This window comes from Aspergillus terreus, genomic scaffold (assembly GCF_000149615.1).
Source record: "Aspergillus terreus NIH2624 scaffold_2 genomic scaffold, whole genome shotgun sequence".
NCBI classification, from domain to species: domain Eukaryota; kingdom Fungi; phylum Ascomycota; class Eurotiomycetes; order Eurotiales; family Aspergillaceae; genus Aspergillus; species Aspergillus terreus.
Genome location: NT_165925.1, coordinates 2,181,343 through 2,207,724, shown reverse-complemented (window position 1 = coordinate 2,207,724; position 26,382 = coordinate 2,181,343). Strand labels below are relative to the sequence as shown.

Sequence of the window (26,382 nt, the reverse complement as noted above, 5' to 3'; positions counted from 1 at the left end):
GTGCCTGGTTTGGGCATTTGGAGAGAGGATCTCCAGAACTCGATAGGATCTTCGGCATCCATGGCTGTGCATCTTCAGTCCGTGTCCGGGGTCTAACTATCTTCCCTCCTGTTTCAGTTCGAAGCCCCAAACGACGAAGCTCTCATTGACGATTGATCGTGTTGTCAATTGAAAGGACCGCGCATTATAGAATGAGATCTGTACGAGCTCTCCGCGAGAACAGTGCACTTAATATACCCAAGTCGGGATCTTGCTGAATTCCTAAGGTCGAGGATTGTCAAAGAATGAGGGTACCAGGATCTAAATATGTACCCGCCCGTCCTCGGCTGGGTGAAATAATGAAAGGAAAGAATCGTCGCATACAAATAATGAGAGCATCCGCTGTCATGACTTGGTTGCCTTGATCTTTCTCTAACCTCTCCATTTTCTCTCCCCAACAGAGTACTCAATATCCCTCCACCCTCTTCTTTCATATTCATATTCCTATCTTCATCTCTCCCTCGCCCCCCAGTCTGGAGATCCTTCGCTCGTGCTACTTTAGGTTGGATTTAGGGCCCTACTTAATTTTCCCCCCTCCCCCCTGAAATCGCTTCCAGGAGACCCCTTCTTACCACCTGATTGGACTCGGTCGATCCCTCCAGGGCTCCACTGCGGACAACTGGAGGAGGCAATTGCGTCTGGCGCTGAGCCACCGATTTCATCGGCATTCCTAGGGGCGCTGTCAAGCTGGAGAGGGTTCTAATTATTATCTTCTCTATTATTATTATTATTTAGTATTTACCTACCTACCAGTCACCTCCCTGGCCTCCTCCCCGCTCCGCTTGGTCTCCAGATAACACCTCAGTTCACCCACCCACCCCCTCTCTTTCTCCGTCCCTACCGCTCCCGTCCTTTGCTTCTTCTCGTCCGACCGGTCTCTTGAGGTGGTTGCCCGCATTCCTCGCTCCCTTTCCGTCTCTTGGTCATCCCGCTTTACTTTCCTCCTCCCACTTTCCTCCTCCTTCAAGCGCAACCGCACGAGACCACACCTCTCTCCGCCTTATCTACCTCCCTCAGCGACCGGTCTTCGCTTACTCCCTGAACTCGACTAGCTTCCTTAGTGTAGCCCCTGTCGATCTTCTATCAACGCGCAATCTCATTGTGCGCGGGGGGAAGAGCACTGACAAGAACGACACGACAGCCCTCGCGCCGCCCGGTCGTGCTGCACTTGCGATGCTCAATAGTTCTCCACAACTACTCCCACGAAAGACCGACTTCTGATCACGACCGAGATGTCTAGCGATGACCCTTTTGCCTTTGTGCAAGAGCAACCCGACCGGAAGCAGCCCAAAAAGCCGCACTGGAGAGAGAAGTTGTTCTCCAAGGACAAACAGAACCGAGGCTCGACCGACCAACAGATCGAAGCCTTCCTAGCCCCCGTCCGTTCCAAGTCCGTTTCCTATGGAGTGTCCTCCTCGTCCGCAACCCCTCGTGGTGTCCCGACCCCTCGTTTAGACGTCCCCCATCGCTGGCCGGCCCCGCAGGACGTCTTAAATGCCACCTCCCCAGTCTCCAACCCCTCGCCGACGACGGACCAGTACCAATCGGTCACTCTTCCCCGCCCTCCAAAAAAGTCTCGCGCTCGCAAGGGACTGAAGGTCACCTTCGCCGATAAAGGTCCGGAGGTCATTGGCGAGGGCGGTGATGAATCGGAGCTCCCGACCATCGAGATCTCACTATGCCGCAATCGCCGGCGCAGCAAGAGTGCTGGTGAGGTTGCGGACGATTCTAAACTGCCGTATCTTCGACTGGATACATCCTTTGGGGAGTCCGATGACCGTGGATCGTTTGACAAAACACATCAGCGGAGAAATACTGGCGATGAACTGAGACCGACAGACCGGAAACCTTTAATCCAGAACGCCCAGGATTCCGACTTCTTGATGACATTAAACATCGGAGATGGGAACCGCCGCGTGTCATTCCGAGCTTCGCCGGAATCCAACTCCTTCGCGCAGCGCGTTCGTGCAAAGATGCAGGCCGAGGAAGGGCGTGCCTTGCAGCACCACTACCAAGATCCGCAGTCGCCTGCGACTGAAGACCCTGATGCGCAGCAATCTCCCGCCGAGGTGGCACCTGATAGCCCTGATTCCATGTATGAGACGCCTTCAGTCTCAGGGAGTGAGCATTCTCCCCCGGCCTATGTTCTGCGGAGTCCTCCGAGCCCTGCGGCGCGAAGCCCACCCAAGCCTTACCCTGCGGAGCCCACTCTGCCGACTGATCTGACTCCAGGTGGAAATGCACGGCAACTGTCGCCGCCAAAGCCAAGCTACATGCCCGCCGACCCGGCGTTGGAGAGCTCCAGCCGTCCAACGAGTCGAGATAACCGCGAGAATCCCCGTAGCAGTCCACAGCCACCTAAGATGTCATTACGCTCCCTTGCTAATCAAGTCGGTGACACTGCTTTTGCCGACTTGAAGGCATATGCGGTCCAGTATGGAAGCGTCATCCAGATATCTGCGGAACAGGCAAAACCGCTGATGGAAACCTCCCTGGTCGAGTGGATGAGGGCTGCTGTTTGGTGGTTCATGCGGGGGAAAAAGAGGCTTGAATTATATGCGCGATCACGGTCATCGAGTTCAGGGAGGGCATCTTCGCGTACTTCTCCAAAACAAGCCGTGGTGGACCTTGCTAAGGCCTTGTGGATCAACGAGCATATCGTTCCTCAACATCCAGAATTGGCTCGGTATGGGAGGATGAGCATCGACTCGCTGTTAGCGGTTGTGAGCACGACCGGTGATCACCACTTAGCCGAGCTTCTCAGTTTGCACCATACAATCATGAACCATGTGCGCTCCTTAGCCATGTCTATCAAAAGGAACAATATTCTTGATGTCATCGCTACGGAGAGTGATGGATCTACCAAGATCGACACGAGTGTGTGGCTGCGATACCCGTTCTTTGCTCCTGATGTGTCCGCCGTTCTCTCGGGTGCGGCTTCACGATCTATGCTGGTCGACAAGCCTGAAAAAAGTCCCAGTCTGATTCATATGATGCCGCTGGGCGACACCAGCAGATATTTCAGTTACGGCAGTATGTTCGTGGATGTATGCGTGAGTTCGCGGGAAGACGACAGCCAACAACAGTTTTCTATCCCATGCGCTCTGTCCATCATCCGAGACCGCGCGGATTGGTATGTTTTTGCGGCTATCGCCAGCCAGAGCGACCTGGTCAACGTAATGATCCAGTCCGATAGGAAGAGGGGACCTACGTGGGATGACGTGGATTGGCAGGTCCGATCGCACTCGATGCGGGTCAAACTTCCTCGTGGGTTCGAGTTGGATATTATGTTTCAGGAGGATGATTTTAAAAACTTGTGGAATATTGTGCAGTATACCCGGAAAACGGAGGCAAGCCTCCAACCAGAGGCGGGAGAAACCATGATCTTCGAGACTTCCCTGAAAGTCTTCCAGTACATGGACCCCGGCACGCCCAAGGCCTTCCCTGTGGAACCCATTGAGCGGTGCCGTGTCCGGCTTTTCGAACGTTCCGTGTCTGTGACAGAAGGAACCGGGACCCGAAATGCGCATCGAGGGTTCCGGATTACCGTTCTCACCAGCCCTAAGGTGAAGACCCTGAGCAACGTGAAACATATCGTGGGTCATGGAACGCCTATTGTTTTTGGTCTGCTTCGCGGTGAAGATGCGGCCCCGGCTATGTTGATCAAAGCCAAGGAGGATGGCCGGACCCGTACGATGCTGATGACATTCCAAAGCGTTGAGGAACGCACCACGATGCATTCTCTCCTTTTGGGAATGCTGCCTAAGGAGGGTGAGGTCAAGACCTCGGAAATTCCCATTCGCGCCTATTCTATCGAGCAGCCGGGCGATCGGTCAAGCGGGCTTCCACCCAAGACACACGTTCAATTCCCGGCCGGGACCGTCACGGTGATTGACCAAGCCCACGGAGGATATGTTGAGCATGGATACGGCCCGACTGTACTGTCGGAGAACCTCCGGGCCTTTGTCGCGACCGAATGGGGCTCCGCTACGGATCGCATCAATCTGGGACCTGGTGAACTGAAGTTGGGACTGGATATTAACAATCGGACTGGACTGAGCCTGTATCGCCCTGCACAACAGGATCTGACTGTCTCCGTGGCGGAGAACCTCGTTACTCCTGAGATGCCGGATACGCTGACAGAATTTCTGCAACTCGCTATGGTCAAACCTATGATTCGACGATTCGACTTTGCAACTGTCAAAGGTGATTTCCTACCATGGCCTGACCGATCGACTCCTATACTTACTTTGTTAATAGATCTTCACAAGTTTCAAGCCGCGGTCACCGGATTCCAGGTGCTGTTTGATAGGTATGGGTTCTATCAATCATGCAAACTAATTCAGACTAATTCTGTATAGCGTTGCTTCTTCCTTCTCTATCTCTCGCCGTCGCATGGTGGTTCCGATTACGAAGAAGTGGGAGGCGAGCATGGCCCGGATTCAGATCGTGCAACAGGAGAAAGTCGTCCAGTTGATCGCATTTTTGAATGATTTCAACCATGGGAAGTGTATGAACTTTGTCCTCAAGGGGACTGATACGCTAGAGAGCTTTGGCCGGTCTGGCAAATTCGGGGTTCGCATTGTCGACGCCAAGTTCGCCCTGCCGAAGACCGACGATGATCCTGCATCGAATTTTGTTTGTTTGGATATGCCGGAATACGCTATTGAACATGACGATATCTCTATTACTTTCGACTCCGAAGAAGGTGTGTTTGTCACCCGATCTTCCGACTGACACGATGACTGACGTTTGCCCTAGACCGAGCCAAGTTCCAGGCCGCGGCGCCAGGATCAGTTCGAGAGCCCTCCAGGATGGGGTCTCTCCGGCGATAACCACCAGCAACTGGTTTGCAATTGAGCATTATTTGCGATTCCCCATCTTCCAGCGTCGATGTACATACCTATTTCCTTTTTTCTTTTCGCATCTATATAATGCCATCCAACGACGGTTGTATTTCCGTGTCACGTGCTGCCCCTCATATCCCCACTTGACTCCATCACCTCATTCCCTCATGCCGATGACTCCAATTCCCCTTCTTTCTTCTCTCTTTCTCCGCTGTCTTCAATCTCTCGCCATGTCTCCGATTGGGAAAGAGATTGGCACCTCGACGCGCTCTCTCCACGCCGACGATGCGCTGAACGTGGTCTCGGATGTGGCGCCTCCCCTCCATGTTGCGACCACTTTCCGCTATTCAGACAACCCGGACGACCTAGTGCCCTTGGTGGATCTTAGCGGCGTATGTCTCCCTTGCGGAGGCTATCGGTCTCCCTCTGCAGTTTGGTTCTGACGCCTACTGTCTTTAGTATGATCAGGATAAAACGAAGCATGTCTACTCCCGCGCGACAGCGCCGAATTACACGCGGTTCGAGGCCATTCTGTCATCCCTGCTGAACGGAGAAGCCATCAGCTACTCGTCTGGGCTGTCAGCTTTGCATGCAGCGCTCGTCCTGCTGAATCCTCGTCGCATCGCGATCGGTAATGGCTACCACGGATGCCATGGTGTGATTGCTATGGTCGGCCGTATGACTGGCCTCCAGAAGATTGACCTGAACTGCCCGGCGGAGCAATTGGAGTCGGGTGATGTCATCCTCCTGGAGACGCCCGTGAATCCGGAGGGCATTGCATTCAACATTGAGGAATACGCGAAGAAAGCGCACTCGCGCGGGGCCTACTTGATTGTTGACAGCACTTTTGCTCCGCCACCGCTTCAAGACCCATTCCAATGGGGTGCCGACCTCGTGATGCATTCGGGATCAAAATACTTCGGCGGCCACAGCGATGTTCTCTGTGGTGTCTTAGCCACCCAACGTAAGGACTGGGCTCGCCAGCTGTTCTCCGACCGTGTGTTCCTGGGCAGTGTGATGGGCAACATGGAAGCCTGGTTGGGAGTGCGGAGCTTGCGGACGCTCGACCTGCGTGTCCAGCGTCAGAGCGAGAACGCAACGAAGCTGGTGACCTGGTTGCATGATGCGCTGCAGACGTCGAACCCTGCACCTGGTAGCGACGAGGCTATCACGCAGGCAGCTTTAGAGCAGGTATTCCACGCGAGTCTACAGAAGGACGATGCGCCCTGGCTGTCCCGGCAGATGCCCAACGGGTTCGGACCCGTGTTCTCCATCACCATGAAGGAGAAGGACTTTGCGCGCAAACTCCCCAGCAAGCTATCCTTCTTCCAGCATGCTACCAGCCTGGGCGGCGTGGAGACATTGATTGAATGGCGTACGATGTCTGATTCCACGGTGGACCAACGCCTGTTGCGTATCAGCGTGGGCCTGGAGAACTGGGAGGACCTTCGGAAGGATCTGGTGGGGGCATTTCAGGCATTGACGGAGGAGAAGTAGATAGATGTCTATTTGTTGACTTGTGATGTATTCCCATGATGTGACGGAACTTGTAGGTACATAGTTCATCGGTATTATATGAATGTGATGTGACACCTTAATCGGACCCCGCATTTCTTCCGCTCCGATAACGCTTAACGCTTTCTCCGTCTTCCCCTCCCCAACACGCTCCATTCCTCCAGAAGACCTCGCGATATCTGAACGAGACATACTGTATATACACCATGTCCTCACAACCCTCCTTCCAGATCCACTACTTCTCCACTGCATCGACCTTCACGGGCAAACAGACCGAACGGCTGCCCGCCCCGCTGCCGCTGCACCGTCTTTTTGACGAGCTCGAATCCCGCTACCCGGGAATCAAGTCGAAGGTGCTGAGCAGCTGCGGCGTCAGTCTGGGCGAGGAGTACGTCGAAGTGGAGGGCGAGGACGCGGAGACTGTCATCCAGGCAGGCGACGAGGTGGCTATCATCCCGCCTGTGAGTTCGGGGTGACCAAACCGCAGCGACCTGGATCGTATCTGCAAAGGAGAGAGAATTGAGAGTGCAATAATTTCAGTGGATTGAAGTCCTGACTCGATTATACGGTACAATATTGGCCGCTTCAGCAAGATTATTATGCGGCCACACGCAGCACAACAAACGCAAAGTACACAAAACAGACAACGCAAGAGAAGGAGGGAACGACTGTGCCAACAATTTCCATACTTCCATACCATCCATCGTCCTCGGGCTAGGAATCAATCAATCATGCATCCGCCTTGTCGCCTCCTGCAGCAGCAGCCTTCTTCTGTCTCCAGAGACAGACGCAGCACACCACCGTGAAAAAGAACATGATACTATCGCCAATAATCAGCACAGACCCTACCATAAAGCAAGAAAAGATGTGAAGGGACCTACCACAAAGCAATACTCAACCCCCAAATCGACTTGGCCTCCAAACACACCCCCTTCGTCGCCGCAATCAGACTGTCGTACTTGACCTCACCGCCGAGATTCGCGAGATAGCTATCCAGGTGCGTGGCAAAAGTATACGCGGAGTCGCCGGCCCCCGTCGCGGCGTCGTGGATCTCGTCGCACTTCAGATACGACAGCGGCTTGCCGATGACCACCGCCACGACGATCACGGCGACGAGGACCAGGAAGTCGGCGGCGGCGGCGAGGAGGCACGGCAGGATGTCGTCTTGGAAGAGGATGGCAGTGATGATGCAGTAGATGACGGCGATGCAGGTCTGCATTCGGTCAGGTCTGTTGGTCATGATGTGATGCGTGGGGGTAATCGTTTCTTACCACGGTGATGGTCCCGATGAACACGCCCGGCGGTTTGGCGTTGTTGTCGACGATCTCGGCGATGAAGTTGGCGGTTAGGCCGATGATGGTGATGAGGCAGCAGGCCTGGGTGAGGCGGGCGATCTGGAAGGTTGCGCCGAGGGCTCCGTGTTTGGGCATTGTGCTTCGTGTATGCTTGGTATGGAGGATGGTGGAATTGGCAATGGAGAGTAACAGGTGCGAAGGAGTGTATATAGATTAAGGAGTGGAATGAGTTGAAGGAGTGTGTAGTATAGTCAATATATGAAAGAATCCTGAAGAACTGCTTGCACCAGCAACCTCACCCACAATGGCCCTTTATATACACCGTCCCCATACACACAAAGAAGCGACCCCGGGTCTAGACCACTCCCAAAATAGAGCGCAGTTGTCTGCGATCCAGCCATCAAGCAAGCGCCAGGGCCGTCTATCCACACGGAAGACATCCAGCCCAGACACGGGGTCTAGACTGAACACACGGGCGTCACCAGCCGCGTGCAGACCCTGTTTTGCACCGCGTCTGTAGCTTGCAGGATCGACCTGCATACAGACAGCTACGAGCTATACGATCGTGGGTGTGTTATTCGTCGGGCGGATAAGAGCTGTCGTCGACTGCCGCCCTGCGCTGGGATGCTCCACCGCGGCGCTTGCTACATTCTCCCGCCGCGCATTCTCAGCCAACAGCCACACGAGCTTAATCCAACCTGACACAGCTAGTGAAGCCGCGCTGCTGATCGCGGGCTTTATTTAGAGAGCTCAAGGGCGAGCTCTTTGTCTGTCAGCTGCTGCCGCCGGGGCATCAAATCATCGGGGCGCCATACGCTGGATCTATACTTGGCAGGACGGCAGAAAGACGAGTCGATTCATGTACATGACTCACTTAGCTATTATTATATTACTATGTTCTATACACCGTCATTCATGATGCGCGTACCACGCCCTTCATTCCTAGCCGAGACGCCACCCTCCGCTGGTGCGCTTCTGGAAGAACATCTCCGGGTCGTACTGTTGCCGCACGGCACGCGCCATCTGCACCGACGCCGGGTCCATGCGCGCCCAGTAGTCCTGCGCGTAGTTGGCGTCGTTCATGAACAGCGGGCGGTAGACGTCCGGGAGCACGCCCTGGTCGACGTAGTTGGAGATGATCTCGTTGAAGCCGTTGAAGAGGTTTTTGTTCGCGGCGTCGATCTTGTTGTCGCTTGCGGCGAACGAGTACGAGAAGTCCAGTTCGATGACGATGTATGCCTGGTCGTCGGGGAAGTTGATCAGATCCTGTGACGTGGTTAGCGAGAGATGTCAGGACGCGAGCTGGGGGCTGGGAGGGACGGGGAGGATTTACGCCGCCCATGGCTTTGGCCTTCTTGGTGATCGCAGGCGGCATCGGTTGCAGGGCGAGGGAGCCAATCACGCCCGGCACGTCGAGGACCGTCTTGGTGATGTTGAACCAGTGGTCGTAGTAGGTCTGCATGACTTCCGCGCCGACGGTGGCGTTGGGGATCGGGGTGGTCTCCGTGGCGATCGTGTAGCGTTGGCCCCTGGAAAGGAACGTTAGTACGGGAGTGGCGCGTGCGATGAGGCGGTCTTACTTGAGGATAAAGAAGTCATTGTGCTTGAGCTGGTGGGGTGTTAGCGGTTGTGTGAGATTGACATTATGGGTAGAATGCTGACCAGGTCGTAGTAGGTGTCCCAGGTCTTTGTCGTGTCGGTGGGGTTGAGGGCCTTGAATCGGTCAAACACACCCTGAGGCGGCTCGGGCCCGTCGTAGAACAGAAACATGATCCAGGTGTTAATGAGGGCGGCATGCTCGGAGGTCACGATGATGGCAGCCTTGTCGTCGGGGTAGTTCTCGGTGAAATCGCGGACGGCTTCCAGGACATCGGCAGTCTGGTCTGCGGTGAAGATGTAGTTTCCACCCCAGACCTGGATTTGTTAGACCCTAGTCAGTGCGTGGAGCGAACGGACGTACCTTGTGGTCCATGGGGTGGGTTTGGAGAGTGTACGCCGTGACGATTCCGAAGTTGTTTCCGCCTCCCTTCAGGGCAGCAAAGAGATCTGGCTCCATCAGTATAGTTCAGCTCAAGTGGCGGGGGTTCTCCTACCGCTGTGCTCCTTTGCGTTCGCGTTGACGACGGTGCCATTGGCAAGAACCACTTCGAAATTGACGACGTTGTTGGCGGCCCAGCCGTACTGGGAACTGAGGAAGCTCAAACCGCCTGGTCATGTCAGCCTACGGTCCAAACTCAGCTTCGGTGTGACCTACCTCCGAGCATGTATCCTCCCACGCCGACACCTCCTAGACGACCTCCGACGATAGCTCGACCTGAAGCGGTCTTATCCAGAGCTAATTGGGCATCTTCCCAGGCGAGACCGGGTCCAACGACGGCGGTTTCGTCGTCAGCATTGTACAGAACCTGATCAAGGTTCTTTGTTGAGATAAGAATGCCGTCCTGGATACTAGCGAAGCCATTGTTGGGCATGTGGCCGCCAGACTTCACGGCAAAGAAGGTGTCAACATCGTGCAGCTCCTTGACCACCTGCGACATCTCCATGGCACTGGACGGCGCGACGATGCATGTTGGTTTCAGGTCACCGCATGCCGTGGACCAGTAGTTGTTCTGCTCCTGGATGTAGCTAATGCTGACCGGCGATTCAACCGAGATGCCTTGAGCTTCGAACTTATCGCAGAGATCCGCTGCTGCCAGAGGGGCAAGAGCTGTCAAGGACAGCGCCACAGCAGTCCGCCACGCAGAACTAGAGACCATGGTGGCAGGAATGGACAGGGATTGAAGGAAGAGATACGGACAAGGCACACAGGGACAGTTTGCTAGCTGCTCTGCTTGACCAAGGACAATCTCGGGACGGATACGGCAAGCAAGGTATATGTACTTCCATCAGGAATGATCCTGCGTAAAAAAGGGGGATTCTTCGTTCACATCGCTACCGTCGGAGATTCGGGCCTCGCTCCAAGGCCCAAGTCCAATTGCGCTAATGTGATAGTAATAATAGCGGAGAAGGTCCGGTCATCCCGGACAACACAATATTGGACTGGTGAGATCGACGAACGTCTGCCAAGCGGGGTCATCCCGCCGACACGCGATTGCTTAGATGCCATCATGCAGAAGCGGACGACGAGATCCTGTAAGGAGGACCTCGGAATCATAAGATGTCAGGAACAGGCCACTGCGGAGGGTGCCTCCGCGCGACATTGAGGATAATGGTACGGTACCCCTGCCAGTGATGAATCGTCTAGTATGAGACATGCAGAAATTCCTGGTGCTTGACAAATAATTCGCTTTCACCGGTGGAGCAGAACAACATCGTTTGATAACCAGTCAATTGCCACTAAACAGTTCCAAATATTCAAAATTAGAAACATGCGGATAAGAGTCTTGGCTGGCCCCGTAGAAGGGCACCAAACAATATGGGCACACTCGTCCTGGTAGCCTATTGATGAGATCAAACATAGGCCTTGAGGTGAAACAATAGATAGGCAGTGCGTGAAGCTCAATCCACAAAGCTCAGATGTTGGGCTCCCGATACGCGATACGGAGAATAATCATGCATGCGTACTGCGTATTCCGGTGCCTGACACCCACTGATCGACACCGAGCGTTGTCTTGGATGAAGAAGCCCGCGTCCATCATTGCCCATATAGGAGAGACTGGTCTCTTACTCCGGAGTAGTCGCATGACAGGGGCAGACGGAGGTTCCTAAGCGAGCTTGAGCTCGCTATGCATACTTTCTTCGACGAACCGAATTGAAAATGCGGGGGACAGGAACAAGGCTCATCAGGATCGACCATCAATAGTTTGAGAGGGGAATGATTGCCAGGATCGGCGCATTGAAGCTGCGGGTCTGTTTGCTCTGCCTTGATTGTGGCAGACGGACGGAGGATTTGCCGAATTGTTCCTCGCCTACATACCCGACTCCGTATTATCCGGCTGATCGCCCTGAATGAGCCATTGGTGGATAAAGGTGGTGTTTCCATGTAAGCGAGCTGTGGCTTGACTCGTGCATGGCAAGGATTTCACATGGAAAGGTCTCATTCTTCCCTTATCCCTTAAACAGGACCATCTCTCAGCCGAGGATAAGGACGATATGACGTCCATAACCTTAAAAGATGCCGATAGAAACCCGACGGATCAGCACAGGCGTTCTCCGCCGAAGGATGACGCGGGGACCCCAGCTTTCCATATTCCCCGGTTCCTGGGACGGGGTCTTCAGAGTATGATCTGGATAGCCTATTAAGGCGATGACGACAGGAGACCCCGGTTCTCTTCAAACTGTATCTGAATGCCGAGAGATATATCTCGGGAGATGGGCGGCATCTCGGTATTGCCAGGGGAGGAATCATGTGCTCGGATGTGGGAATTATATCTCGTTATGGATGATGATCGCTTCTATCCTCGTTCTCATATCCTACTACTCCGTAGGCCTGGGCTGATCTCGTCGCAATTGGGCATTGCCATAGGCCGAGTCCCAAGGGTTCTTGGTTCAGAGAGTTATGATCATCCTCAATGGAGACAGTAGGCCCTTGTCTTTGTAAGAGAGTAGATATTCTGGAAACCTCCTGGTGCAAGCAATGGATGTCATTGTCAACGTGAGTGTCGTGGTGGTAGATACAGAGTATGTCCATGGCTTCGAAATGCCTCATTGGGAAATACCCCATTGGGACATGTCTCTCACCGCCTCGGCGGTGAGAGTGTATGCCGGCAGAATGCTCATTTTTCTCCGACGCAGCAATGACGACCCCCAACATCGTCTTCTGCAATCCCCTAATCATTCCTGCCTGGAGCATGGATAACGCCAAAATATGTCGATCGCATGGTTGAGGAGTCGAGCGTCGCAGAAGGTGGCTGGTGTGAGCTGCGCGCTGCCCCCAAACGGTCCCTCCGCTTTCGTCTCCGGGTCCATCCATCGTCATCGTCCCTTTGGTGGCAATAGACTATTTGATTTCCAATATGCAAGCTGGCGATCTTTGAGTAATGGCTCCATTGTAAGCTACGGATCGTCCAAAAATCTCCTGAGAAGATGCTTACCTTCAACCTAGGTTCCAAACCCCGGACAGGACCTCCTTAGACCATCAACAACATCCATCGAGGAGATTCGTCTCAAAACCGAGTTCGAGGAAAATAAAGATATTCGTGAATATCTGCGGAAATGGCAACAGACGCATCCAAGTCAACTGGATCCTGTACGGGGACCTGGAACGTTGAACGAACTGGACGCAACTGCTCCCTGGGTCGGGAATATGTTGAATGATAATCGCGAAGCTCACGATGCCGGAAGTGATACGCTACGCGCAGCGGATGAAGATGTCTCGGATTTTGCAAACACTGCTGATGAGGGAGAGGGTATCCACGACTTTCTGGAGCCCGGGGACCTGGTGGCCCTGTCATCGTAAGTGGCGTGAAATTAAGCTGGCGAACCTACGCGATACTGATTGCTATCAACAGCTCCGATGGTGTTTTGAACCTTGCCATCTACGTCAGATCGGTATGCAAGCAACAGCAGTTCTATACCAAACGAGGCAAATGGCGCATTGCATTCAACAGAGACATAGACTATGTTATCAAAGGCTTTGCGCCAAGGGAATCTGTCCTTCCCTTGTATCCGCACTTTCCTGATAAAATCGCAGAACTGAGCTCGGAAATGCAGTCCGCCGTCGAAGGGGGTGTTCCAAGGCCAGTCGGAGCAAGTCTTCTCCAGATGATCGGTGATTTTGACGAACGAGTCAAGGAACTGTACCAAGCGAATGCGTATCGCTTGGATAGAATCCACGAGATCGTGGCCGATGAATATGAAAAATCAGAGTTTACGCTCGAAGAACTGGCCTGCAATGCTCTGGAGATCGACAAAGACCAGTTGGACGACGCGATCTTGTTCACTGTCCACAAAACCGCCTGCCAAAAGCCTTTTCTTATTGAAAGTGACCGGAGCTCCCCATTTACTGATCACTACCTTGTCCAACCCAGACGGGTTGCTGAAGTCCTCGATAAAGTCACCACGTGGGTGCATGAGCACCAAGAATACCTCGTCCGCGCGGTTACTGCAAATGATGTCCCCGATTTCAGAAACCATCCTTTGCAACAGTTCATCCAGAAGGCACAGCGCCTCATACGGCTCAGCAGAAAAGTGCGCTCTCCGACCACCATGGCATCGGTTGGTCCGACAGCGCAACGGTTCGAGCCTGGACAAGAAGGGAAACCCATGGTCTATCGAGAAGTGTTGACTGAAAAGTTTAGCACAACTGACCGCATGATCATCGAATATCTCCAACTGTGGTGCATACCTCCTAGAAGAATGACCTCCGGCGCTCTGCGAGCTGCGGGCTCACATATCATGCGGGCTACGGGCATGTACAGTGCGTTAGATTTGAGCGCAGGCTCTGCTTCGTTGTTCCTGCAGGAGCTGGGAGTCATTTCACCTTGGGAGAATCTGCGAGTTCTCAATCAATTTCTTGCTCTTCCAGGACATGGCGTCTCCAACCGGTCTGAAAAGTCGTGGGCAGAGGTTCAAGAGGCAAGCGACCGGCTCAATACCGAGGGTCTAATTGACCGAATGGCACCTGCCCGAGTCGACTGGGGCAATCTGCCCGTGTACTGCGTCGACAATGTCGATGCACAAGAGATTGACGATGGCGTTTCTCTAGAGCGTATACCCGGATCTGATGATACATTTTGGATCCGTGTCCATATTGCAAATCCCTCCGCGTTTGTCGCGCCCGACGATATCATCATGAAATATGCGTCATCGCGTATTGAGACTCTTTACATCCCGGAGCGCACATATCCCATGCTTCCAAACTCCTTGACTCAGGGCAATTTCAGCTTGGCCTCGGGTCGTCCAACCTTGACATTCAGTGCCAAAATGAACCTTCAAGGCGAGGTATTGGAAACGGACATTTGCAGTGGAATTGTTAGAAACGTTATTTATACGACGCATGATAAAGTGCGCAGCCTGTTTGAAACTTCTTCGGATAACCAGTTGGACACTTTGACCGTGGGAGGAGAGTTTCCTCAGCATCATGGTCGGGACAATCTGCGCACTAGTCTGTCATCTGAAGATGAGGACACGTTCCACACTCTGAGAAAGCTCATGCTTGCATTCCGTGATCACCGGCGCCGGAAGGGCGCTATGGAATGGCCCAGCACGATGGACATCCCGGTGTCTGTGAGCGCCGGGAACGCGCCCTTAAAACCGTACAACATGGAGGTTACCGAGGGACGCTATTATCTAGGCGATCCGATCATCCAGCTGCGCCCTCGGAAGGTTGATCCGCACGAAGTTCCAGATTATACGAAGCAAAATCTCATCTCGACTTTGATGAACTTGGCTTGCTGGGTTTCAGGGAAATGGTGCGCTGAGCGCAACATCCCAACAGTCTACGATGGGACGTTTTACCATCCCGAATACCCCAAACTCACAAATGAAAACATGTCGGAGTACGGTGGACAAAAATGGCTGCAATTGGCATCCCCCAAGGGCGTATCCTCATCGAGCCCCCTACAACACGTGCCCCTGGGATTTGACGTCTACGCGAAGTCGACAAGTCCGCTGCGCCGATACACCGACCTCATGGCCCATTATCAGATCGAAGCCACGCTGCGTTTCGAACGAGAGCATGGCCGACGGCTAGATGCTAATCGCGATGGCGCGTTCTTGCCTTTCTCTCGGGAGCATGTCGATCAATTCATCTCGCAGTCCACGTGGAAACGTAGTCTGATTAGAGGTGTTTCCAGTGGGTCCAGTCAATTCTGGGCATGCATGTTGCTGTTCCGTGCTTTTTATTTCGGGGAGTGTGAGCTCCCGGAGACGTTCACTTGCCTGCTGCATAAGCCATACAGCGCCAGCTCCATGATGGGAACGCCATTTGCCCAGGGGTTTGCTGGTGTTATCACGGAGCTGGGGGTGAGGTGCCAAGTCCTCACTCCTGACGTGCCTGATGCGGACATTCTAAGTGTCGTGGAAGCGCAGATCAAGGCTGTGGACTTGTCCCGCATGCTCGTTATCATGGAAGCCACACGGATGATTAAACCGTTTCAGCGTGTTGGTGAATGGGCTTAGATTACGACAGCTGGATAACGACATTGTTCAAATTTGCATGGGAACTTGGACTCTAATGCTGTGTCGCTTGTGGGATTGTACTATATACCATGTACCATATATTTCGCTCCATAGAAGACGTACGTACATAGGCCATTCAATGAACAATTCCCCTCATACATCTCTTCAGTGCCGTCTTTCCCTCGAGGATCATCGCACACCCATGCCCCAGTCTCTCGAAGGACGGTCACAAGATTAGTTGATCTCACGCTTGTACGAGAGGATATATCTCTGCCCAACATGCTCCGTGACGGTATACCACTCCCCCTTGGCTTCATTGTAGCTCATATCTTCGTTCCCAGGCGGGAACCAGGAAGAGGTTTCCTGTGCCAGTTCACCAGGAGTCCAAGTGAACAGATCACCACCGTTGTTCTCGCCATTGCTCCGTCCAAGGTAGAATGTGTCGTTGCGAGAAAAGCCACCCTGCATGCGCAGGATGTCCACGCAGTACGCCCATGTCGCCGTCGCCACGCCGTTCGTATTCCGCAGACGGCGGGTGGTATAGTCGAGCGGATACTTGACCAGGCGAATGGGCAGGTCCACGTCCGTGGTCTGATATTCACCCACCAGCAACGTGTCCGGCGAGTCGGCGCGATCAAGCGCAACCCACGAGTGGCGGAAAGCGGAGTTTGGCTGCAATGCCGGCCAGCTGTAGGACCTATGCTTGGGTCAGATCTGAATGCATCCCAAGACATGAGTTGGTAACTACTCACCGAATTTGAGGCAGTACATAACGATAGCTGTTAGCCGAATATCCGCCGGCAGCGTCATTCTTGCCCACGCCATCGGCAATGGCAACCTCCCAGAGGTTGTCCATATCAAACACCCGCAGCCCCTTGCTCGTGTCCACGACGTACAGCGCATTTCCATACCAGGCGATGCCGCCGGCATGGATTGGAACAGACGTGAAGTTGTCCTTCGCGTTCGGCTCGACCAGCAGAACATGGCGGTATTTATGTGTCGCGCGGTCGATAAAGCTGACCCGCACGTTGGCGTCGCCTTCGTCCTGGTACCAGCTCACCAGCCAGACGTCGCGGCCCTCGTACGTGCCCACGGCCAATGCATCGCCGGAGCTGGACATGCCCTGGGGAATCCATTTCGTCGTCTCGTAGTCGCCCTCATTCCACAGCCACATCTCGTCGGGATTCCCCGGGACGGGGCCGGTGACGAGGTCGCGGTTGGCCGAGTCGAGGACTTCGGAGACGGTGACCCTGGAGGCTGCCATGGCCTGCGCCAAATCGGACAGGTAGGCGTTGTTGGATTCCTTCAGGGTGAAGTATGAGGGGTCGAGCTTTTTGTTCGTCGCATCGCAGGCCCTAGGGTCTGCGGTGACTGGCGAGGCCAGCTGCAGGGCGAGACAAAGCACGGCGGCCTTGGAGAGACCCTTGAATATTGCGCTCATTGTTGGGGGTTTGTCCTTGTGGGTGTTCTCACTACTTGTCCGCGTGCGTAGGGTGGCCCATATATACTACCTTTGCGTCTTGGTGGCGTCCCCGCCATGTCACCATAACTTGCATGCCGCCCGCTAATTACGGGTAAAGATGAATACGAGGCTGCCAAGAATGAAGGGCTCCGTCTGTGGGGGAGGTTACACGCGAAATTGTCTATACGAAGTCTTTAGCCTCTTCTGCAGGCATTTGCTTAACGTGAGGACTCCGCCAAGCTCCCGGCTTGACCTCTTGGGGAGATGTGGCGTCAGTGGACCGGCAGTTACCCGTGTTGATGGATAAATTTGGAGTCATATCGGAGATGTCGCTCGCACAGGTTAGCCCTTGAGGGACCTCCGGGACTCCTTGACTGTTCTGGATGTTGAGAAAGGGTGCGGGATACACTGGCGTTATCAACACACTAGTTCACATCACGCCTCAGCAGCGCCAGTCCCATTTCCCCTCTCCTATGGTATGCACTATGAAGAGTAGCTCCTTTAGCGATACCGTATTTGTTTCTTCGTATCGATTAAAATCGGGCATGCTCGGGCTAATCTTGCTAATGTCACCTCGAAGGTGTGAAAACCCACATTCGAAATTTCCGAACAGATGTGATAAAGGACATTGGTGTTGTATATCCACGCAGATCATAGTATTTGACTGCTACTACCTAAACCTCTTTGTGGCACAGTTAATAGAATGCGCGCCATTGAAGGGTGTCGGGGCAGATTCACCAAAAGAGCACCAACCAGTGTCTACATTGGATCAGAGGGTCGTGATCTCTACAGTACAGGCGGTTGAGGTCTCCCCGTTTTCCAAAGCCGAGGCAAATAAGGTGGAAAGAATATACGATACTGGAGACTCCGATCCAACCAGCCACATACTACAGAATAGGTAGAGATACTAGGCGTGTTGTCAAGGGCCAACAAACTTGAGTATGCAGCTCAAACTATTCCATTATTCTGTCTGTTAACCTTGTGCGCCAGTAATCCATATCGGTTCCGCAAGAAGCAACCATGAAAGTCGAGCTTGATGAATAATAATAGCTCTTGATGGAATCTACGGAGTATATCCGTACTATATTAGAATGTGATCATGAATCCTCCTTGCGCTGTCTTTGGTAAATCCTGGACCCGAAATCGAGGCGTCACGAGGCTAACAGTATATTTGTCAAACTCATATTGGCGATTCTAGATCACAGGATTGCAACTTACCACCAGTTAAGATAACCAGTGCAGTGGTACCTGCAGTTCTGAATGAATTCCTTCACTGCGTGCTCTTTAGAAGGACTGATTGCGATGTTATTCAGGCAGTCTGCTGCATTGTCGAACGTAGCGATTGTTTCCTTCAGCAGTTCAATTGCGAGATCCGATCCTTGTTGTAAGCTCTTCTCCTGTGTTGAAAATACAGATATGATGTTGTCAACTGAGCCCATAGCCTATGCATTTGCAAAAGGTTCCCATTCATTAGACTTCTCTGGAACGTCAACACCTTATAGATTCCGTTGGCAAACTTACAAGTTCTTTCTTGGCAGAATAAATGTCATTCAAGCTTCAGTTCGCATCAGAGAAAGTGTATCTGATTCCAAACCAGGATGTTCTTACATAGATAGAATCTTGTTCGTCGCTTCCCAAAGGACTTGCATAGCCGGGTGGTCCATGGCTTCCTGTGGGAGCTGAATTCCCAGTGCAAATCTAAGTCAAAACGCAATCAACACGACGGCTTTCAACATCAACATTGGAGAAAAAGCACTCACTCATCTAATGCCAGCAAGACGTAAGCTCCGTTAGTGCCCATCCGACAGGCCAGATACTCGTCCAAGCTAGGGATAGTTCCCTCGATGCGTCTGCGTTGTTCCCACTCCGAAGCGTCCAGGAATCGAACCCATTCGCGCAAGAACCTTTTCCGTTGTGCTGAGCATGGTCAGTCATGGTGAAAATGGCTGAGTGACTTGGGATACATAGCCTACCAATAGTATATTCCTCACAAAGGGGCTTTCCTAATATTTCAAAGCTCCGCAGGAACGTATTCTGTCCAGCGGTCCCCTGAGCGTCGGGCTGCTCTCCCAACCCTAGGGCATTCTGTATAGCTTTCAGACTCTCCTCCCTGTATGCTTGAGCTTCGGCAAAGTCGAAGTGATATGATCCTTCGGATACGACGATCTCGTCATCCCAAATGAACGACCAAGTAATAAAAAAGGCCATGATTTTAAGCTTGTCCCATGTCACGTCCGGGCACCAAAAAGACGCATAGAGTGCAAAATCAGGCTTTTCCAACTTGGCTGCCTTGCCTTCGTCGGGAATGAGTCTACATGGACATTTCGTGTGTTAGTTCATACTATGATTGGGAGAATATATTGTTGGGGCTCGCTGTCACCTTCTGATCATTCCAGTGACTTCACACGCTAAACTCTCGTAGAGCGGATTGACTTTGACTGGCCATTCGGCAAAGAGTGTTCGTATATCAGGGACTTGGAAAGTCTGGCCTTTGAGTGCGTTTATCAGCTGTTGCTGCGTACTGGCGTTGGTTTTCATATCTGTTAGCGTTGATTGATCTAACAGCGCTGTGGTGTGTGATATTGCTGGTACAGTCAGTTGGATGGACAGGACACAGGGGACAGGCACCATTTATATTCGTCATATCTGCGCCAGATATTACCCGGCCAGTTCAGGACTGCATGAAAAGCACCGTGCCCTGTTATCTGTCTTGAGTCATGTGTTAAAGACAAGGGTTACGCGTCTGATGCAGAAGGCTGTGAATAGCTAGTGAATAGTGCATATCATTGAGGTTGTCTCACGCAAATAGATAAGAAGGAAACGAAAGTCAGCGTTCTAGATCCCAGTATAGATCACACTATCTGATGCTATTCCAGCGCAGAAGCCGTAAAACAGTTACTAATGAGCTTATCGCTCTATGATATTCCATTCCAGCCTGAATCCCAACGTAGAAGCCTTACTTTGCAAGTTGCACAAGGGATAGGCAGCCTATGTATGTCAACATGACTCAGATTATACAATCTGTGATCATCTATCCTAGTCCCGATACCAACATAGAATACTTACGCGGCAATTTCCACAAGAAGTAGACAGTCAATGTACTACGCTGCCTAGTACACATTTTACATTCCTCCAAGGTAGGAGGACTAAAGCAGTATGAAACAAGTGGTCTGTGATCTTCCGATAAGCCCAGGTATTACTCCAGAAGCGGAAGTCGGCAAGTTGCATACCACCCCACCAGCGCCACATGGTGTTCGGGACCACGCAAACAATCAACTCAGCCTTAGCAGCTTTCTAATTGTTCTGCTAACCATAATGCCTTTTCGCATGATTAGAGGAAGGGTGTATCTGGTATCGGCTGTGTTTGTATTCTTTCCCACTAGCTCATACTTTGAGGCCATAGCAATTGTCGATTCAGGGTCGTTCTACACCCTGGACGTTGATACTGGGATGGGGAAGTGGATTGGGTATCAGGTCATAGGTGGTCGACTGGGGTCTTGTTACACAGGTTCCTATCATAGTAGTACGAGATGATGACATATTACAGATATCTACAGCCCAGGCCTAGATAGTTATCTGGTTCCAGGTTGACATTTATGTAAGCGGCCGCGCGAAGCGAGGCCTGTTTAATGCTTGTCATAGTAGTACAGGTTACTGCATTGGAAGCAGACCTGATGGAGGTAACAGCAACCTTTCTCTTCAGTAACTGGTTGCAAGACATGAAATTTCCTCGTGTATGTGCTGTCGCGGCCTCAGAGCCTTAACCTGCCCGTTTAGGCCTAGCGCTTCGCCTGCTTGATATCTGGGGTCTCCTACAACACACAGAAAACCATCAATCTGACCACGTCTCTTCTTGAGCTTTACCTCTATCATCTACCCTAATATATCATAATAGGCCATACCTATGAAAGCTCCAACGTCATTCTCATTCGGAGCTTTGCGCGTCCAGTGCACCAAGTCAGCGTTTGCTGGGTGACCCAACGTCGTATTCCCCCACACATTGGCCGTGCGGCTGTGTTGATGGAATAGGTGCCACGCTGACACGATCTAGACCAAGCCATTTGGCTCATTGACCCAGTTTTCATCGGGCGTGAAGGGTAGGCCGGGCAAGGACTGGCGCGTGTGAGAATATACTCCGGAGTAAGATCACCGAGCCAAGCCTCCACGGGAATCGGCTTCAGACGCAGGTTGACCAGACGGGGATTCCGGCTTGTCAGCCATGCTGTATGATCCCTACTAAGCCTCGCACACCGTTACTACAACGCCAGGGAGCGTACCTACGTACCCCTTGCTTGAATCGGAGGGTTTACATGACTCAACAAGATCTGGACGTTCCCGAGTGCGACCCCACGGGGACACAACATTGAGAGTCTTCCAGAGACAGTCCAAGACTGATGATCCTTTACCCAGGATCTTGGTCTATGTATCCCGAGCCTTTGCAGCCTATCGGCTCCAATGTGCAATTTGCGCGTCTCCACTGGACACACGAGCCCTTTCCTTCGGCCCGTGACATGATGATGTGGTGAAAGGCGAAAACGCCGAGAGTTGGCCCCCACACGAAGGGTGGAAGGGTTCTTGGGGTCCGGGGTCAACCCCGAAGATCCCCCGGTTTGGGTTTGCTGTGACCGAGAAGCCGATCCACTACGGTGTTCCATCCCGTCTGGGCCATGATCTAGACACCACTGATGTACTATCCCCTCCCGAAAATCGGTCAACCACCGAGTCTAGCTTCATCCAGCCCGTGCCAGGAAAGTATCGCACACACCTCGAGCTGCGTGGGAAGGGCGCAAAATCGCCGAAGTAACCCCGTTCGCATCTTAGTGGTACGCTGGGGAGACAAGTGCGACGGCAGATTGTTCTCGAAGAACTCTCTTCCACAGTAACTGCACTTCCTACTGGTGCACGCAATCTATACCCTGGTAATCTCTATTCCAACCATCCCCTTATAGGAGAAATAACCGGGTAGGGTTGGTCAGATCGAGATATTGCTCATGAGCAACGAAGCAGGAATTCGTCGCTGAGGCAGTTCTCTTCAACATCTATGACGGAGGTATACCTACCCAGGTGGACAGACTCATCCCGAAGGGCCGTATACGCCTTTTTTGCGTAAGTTGTGAGGCAGACCCATGACCCAACTTACGATATGGTCAGAAGACTTTCATACTATTCCCTCTTCACTTAGCACCGCTGCAGGACATCCACCAGCGCGGAGAGACCCCACCCCCGCATCGTATTAGAGGATTAATAGCTACTGATTATTGCCATTGATCCGAGTATTGCCCGTTAGCCTGGCTTGGGACCATGTACTCGTCCACGGCAGCGTGATGAGAGCCAGCCTCTTGGAGGGACTAACCTTTTGTTCCTTCCCAAAACTATATAAATATCGATCCCCCCACAAACCCAGCAATATCTACAGTACCCACAACAGCATCCTTGCAGTTCTGAACTAAGAAATAGGAAAACAAAGGCACACTCTGGTCGCTATCCGCGTGATTCTTCACGCTACACCAATCAGTACATCATGGGATTCCGACTACAAAAGCCCGCCGCAACGGAGGGCAGAACTTGGCCGGCCATTCTGATCAGTGGTTTTGTCGCATTCGGCGGAATCCTCTTTGGGTAAGATGATATCTCCTGCCAGACAGACAATGCCTGAGCTCAACGTTCTTCCAGGTATGACACCGGCACAATCAGCGGCATCCTCGCCATGCCCTATTGGGCCCAGACTTTCTCAACTGGCTACAGAGACAGTACCGGTCAACTGAACGTCACAGCTAGCCAGTCTGCCGCGATCGTGTCTATTCTTTCCGCAGGAACCTTTTTTGGTTCACTGGCTGCTGCACCCATGGGTGACTTCATCGGCCGCCGTTGGGGACTGATTGCGTCCAACGGCGTCTTTGTAGTGGGCGTCGTGTTGCAAACTATTGCGACATCCATTCCTCCCTTCCTTGCTGGGCGGTTTTTCGCAGGATTTGGGGTCGGGCTTATATCTGCTTTAGGTCTGTGCTGCTTGCCTCTGTTTTCCATATCCCATAGAGCCCCATGGGAGCATACAGAACCAACACTAACCAGACTACAGTCCCGCTCTACCAGTCTGAAACGGCCCCCAAATGGATCCGTGGTTTTATCGTGGGTTCCTATCAGTGGGCAATTACTATCGGTCTACTCCTGGCCTCGGTGGTCAACAATTCCACTCATCAGCGGGATGATTCAGGGTCCTACCGCATTCCGATTGCGGTGCAATTTGCCTGGTCCATTATCCTGGTCGGCGGAGTCCTGGTCCTGCCTGAAACCCCTCGGTACCTGATCAAGAATGGAAAGAGGGAAGCCGCCACAAAAAGCCTCGCCAAACTGCGTCGTCTGCCCGAGGACCATGCCGCAGTCCAGAGCGAGCTGGGGGAGATCCAGGCCAACCACGAGTATGAGATCAGCCTGGGCGGCTCCAGCTATCTTGACTGTTTCCGTGGAAATATCGGAAAACGCCTGTTAACAGGCTGCCTCCTGCAGGGGCTGCAGCAGCTTACGGGCATCAACTTTATCATTTACTACGGCACACAATTCTTCAAGAACTCGGGCTACGACAATGAATTCGTGATCAACCTGATTATCAACTGCGTCAATGTTGGTTCCACTATTCCAGGCCTCTATGCCATTGACAAGTGGGGTCGGCGTCCAGTGTTACTGGCAGGCGCGGTTGGTATGTTCGTTTCGCAGCTCCTGGTGGCTATCCTGGGGACTACAACCACCAGTCAGGATAGTGTAGGTACTATTATTGTGCATAATTTCGGGGCCCAGAAAGCAGCAATTGCCTTTATCTGTCTCTTCATCTTCTTTTTCGCTGCTTCGTGGGGCCCAGTCGCGTGGTAAGTACCCCACCTCGCTCCAGCCTTAGAAGAAGTGTCTAACCGTCCTCCAAGGGTCGTTACCGGAGAGATCTTTCCCCTCAAAACCAGAGCCAAGTCTCTCTCCATGACTACCGCTACCAACTGGATCGTCAATTGGGCATTGGGGTACTCCACACCCTACCTGGTCAACTATGGCCCCGGGAACGCGAATCTTCAGTCTAAGATCTTCTTCATTTGGTCCGGCTGCTGTTTCCTCTGCATAGTGTTTGTCTACTTTATGATCTACGAAACCAAGGGCCTAACCCTTGAGGAGGTCGATGAACTCTATAGCGAAGTCACGGCGGCCCGGAAAAGTGTAGGTTGGACCCCAAGCATCACTTTCACGCAGATCAGAGACGCAGGCGCGATGAAAGACAGCGAGAAACACGTGTCAGAGAAGCACGAAGAGAATTATGTGGCTCATGAGGCGACATGATAATCGACTGTCATGAGACCCTATGCCTTGGGACTCCGGGACGTTTGTTGCGTTGCATCAAACCTCTTCAGGCGACTAGGGGCGAGTGTTTAGTTTTCGTGTGATTTATGAATACCATACTATACTGTCTATCCAATGCATGGACCGCTGACGATATGTCTGCGGCCGCTGATTCTTTCCATGGTCTATGGATTGTCGTAACTCTCACCAGCTACATAGTACTGATCAAACTGCTTCGGCACCGCCGCATGGCAGAGATAGAGGGGCCATTCGCCAATGGCCAGAGACCCCTATCAAGCATGACGGCCAGAGAAGCTCATGCGATTATGGCCAAGTTGCAAGAAATGGAGTTTTCCCCTGCATTTGCCAAAGCCCGGCGGAAGGCTTCACTCAAGGTACGGCCAAGCATTGATCGATTCTAAATGAGCCTAACAGGATCGATTGTCTTACCAAAATCAGGCCGGAGAATCCCGACTATGTCGAAGCTTTTCGCCATGACAGGCCAGAACAACAGGCTTAATGCAGGCAAGCGCGCCGTTGATACGGGAATTCTATTACACGAGTCGCGGTCCCAGCCTCAAGATTGGGGTCGGTATGCATCCGCCGTGGCAAGGATGGATTGTTTGTAGGATACCCCTTCAAGTTGTCTTTCCAATCGAGACACTGACTAACTTGTCGCCGTCCAGCCATGCCCGCTACCGCCCTGTACTTCGCGGTAGAACTGAGGCAGTGGACAATCGACTGTGGAGAAAAATTCGCGAGACCAACCGCAACCAATGATTAATACGTCCGGGTCTACGTTGACTCCGCGCTGCCCAGCTTCTTGACGCCCGTGGTGCGACAGATGCTGGGTGCGGACTTGGATGATGTTATGAGGACGAGCCCGGGGTAAGTTCTATATCTACTCCTTGACAGTCTATCCCATTGCGACTGCCTGCTCACGGGCCCAGTGTCGAGTCTCCCAGTCCTTTCCTTTCTCTGGTGTTGGACATGGTCCTAAAGGCACGAAAGTTCGTGCTTCGACACCGACCCTCCTTTCTTACCGTCAGACTCGTGCACGATACGCCCAACCCGGAAACGAAACTATATAACTTTGAGAGAAAGGGCTACAACCATTGTACATTCGACCCACTATCTGGTCAAAATGGGGGCTCGGGGCGGTGTTTGTGAGACTATTTGGAGGCAAGATTCCCGGTTCGCGTGGCAATCGATATATGCCGCAAGGCTACGACCTGATAAGCATGGGGCCGGAGCCACGATATGGATAAGGACTGGAAAGCATGGCTCTTGACATCGAGGCAATTAAGGGGAGGGGTGTGGCTAGGAACGGAGTACATGCCCATTCTCACAGGCCAAGTCGGATAACTTCAGATGAGGTGTTTGCTTCTGTCAAAGTCCGAGAGCGATGTTGTACAGGACTCATATCCTTGACATATTTTAAATCGGGCTGTCCTCCTGGAGTTGGTTCCATCGATGAATCCTGCGGTCTAAGATACCTAGGAACAGACTGGCCCATCGACTTCAATAGGTACTGGACAGACGACACTCTTTACACCTGAGGTCTAGCCTGGAAATGTGCATTAATGTGGGTTCTGATGTTGATGAGGGCCTTCAGCCTCCACGATTATATGAACCAACAACAGATTCAGGCCATGATTGGAACAGTTCCTCTCTGGACATTAACGGTCATATAAATAGACCCTGCCAACAGCCACCAGGCTGGATGGTGCATACGATAGGAGCACTGCCTCCGCCAAGCACCGTATCATGCACCTCCCACATAGCCTTGAGCTGGGATCTTTAGTGAGAGCCACAAGGCTGGTCAGCATTTTATCCGTTTTGG

At 52.6% G+C, this 26,382-nt stretch overlaps 7 protein-coding genes across 7 annotated transcripts; 3 read left to right on the top strand and 4 right to left on the bottom strand.

Moving 5' to 3' along the window:
• Window positions 1–1,271: 1,271 nt before the first annotated feature.
• On the top strand, window positions 1,272–7,119 carry ATEG_01774 (uncharacterized protein; the record flags this gene model as incomplete). Its single annotated transcript, XM_001209139.1, has 7 exons — window positions 1,272–4,245; window positions 4,300–4,351; window positions 4,401–4,747; window positions 5,136–5,278; window positions 5,346–6,347; window positions 6,566–6,862; window positions 7,045–7,119. 7 exons carry the CDS (start codon window positions 1,272–1,274, stop codon window positions 7,117–7,119), a joined length of 4,890 nt encoding a protein of 1,629 aa, XP_001209139.1.
• An 11-nt stretch (window positions 7,120–7,130) lies between these two features.
• On the bottom strand, window positions 7,131–7,831 carry ATEG_01773 (uncharacterized protein; the record flags this gene model as incomplete). Its single annotated transcript, XM_001209138.1, has 3 exons — window positions 7,131–7,221; window positions 7,283–7,614; window positions 7,673–7,831. The coding sequence occupies 3 exons, from the start codon at window positions 7,829–7,831 to the stop codon at window positions 7,131–7,133; spliced, it is 582 nt and encodes a 193-aa protein (XP_001209138.1).
• Window positions 7,832–8,638: 807 nt separating this feature from the next.
• ATEG_01772 (FAD-binding oxidoreductase) lies at window positions 8,639–10,452 on the bottom strand (the record flags this gene model as incomplete). The annotated part of the gene is made up of 7 exons (XM_001209137.1): window positions 8,639–8,962; window positions 9,030–9,225; window positions 9,277–9,305; window positions 9,359–9,610; window positions 9,657–9,742; window positions 9,790–9,903; window positions 9,951–10,452. The coding sequence occupies 7 exons, from the start codon at window positions 10,450–10,452 to the stop codon at window positions 8,639–8,641; spliced, it is 1,503 nt and encodes a 500-aa protein (XP_001209137.1).
• Window positions 10,453–12,503: 2,051 nt separating this feature from the next.
• ATEG_01771 (exoribonuclease II) lies at window positions 12,504–15,551 on the top strand (the record flags this gene model as incomplete). The annotated part of the gene is made up of 4 exons (XM_001209136.1): window positions 12,504–12,686; window positions 12,741–13,090; window positions 13,147–15,491; window positions 15,538–15,551. 4 exons carry the CDS (start codon window positions 12,504–12,506, stop codon window positions 15,549–15,551), a joined length of 2,892 nt encoding a protein of 963 aa, XP_001209136.1.
• Window positions 15,552–15,991: 440 nt separating this feature from the next.
• ATEG_01770 (uncharacterized protein) lies at window positions 15,992–17,198 on the bottom strand (the record flags this gene model as incomplete). The annotated part of the gene is made up of 2 exons (XM_001209135.1): window positions 15,992–16,454; window positions 16,510–17,198. The coding sequence occupies 2 exons, from the start codon at window positions 17,196–17,198 to the stop codon at window positions 15,992–15,994; spliced, it is 1,152 nt and encodes a 383-aa protein (XP_001209135.1).
• Window positions 17,199–18,823: 1,625 nt separating this feature from the next.
• ATEG_01769 (terpene synthase family protein) lies at window positions 18,824–19,427 on the bottom strand (the record flags this gene model as incomplete). Its single annotated transcript, XM_001209134.1, has 3 exons — window positions 18,824–18,917; window positions 18,980–19,136; window positions 19,193–19,427. The coding sequence occupies 3 exons, from the start codon at window positions 19,425–19,427 to the stop codon at window positions 18,824–18,826; spliced, it is 486 nt and encodes a 161-aa protein (XP_001209134.1).
• Window positions 19,428–22,740: 3,313 nt separating this feature from the next.
• On the top strand, window positions 22,741–24,539 carry ATEG_01768 (sugar porter family MFS transporter; the record flags this gene model as incomplete). The annotated part of the gene is made up of 5 exons (XM_001209133.1): window positions 22,741–22,838; window positions 22,893–23,218; window positions 23,299–23,978; window positions 24,015–24,082; window positions 24,137–24,539. The coding sequence occupies 5 exons, from the start codon at window positions 22,741–22,743 to the stop codon at window positions 24,537–24,539; spliced, it is 1,575 nt and encodes a 524-aa protein (XP_001209133.1).
• Window positions 24,540–26,382: the final 1,843 nt, after the last annotated feature.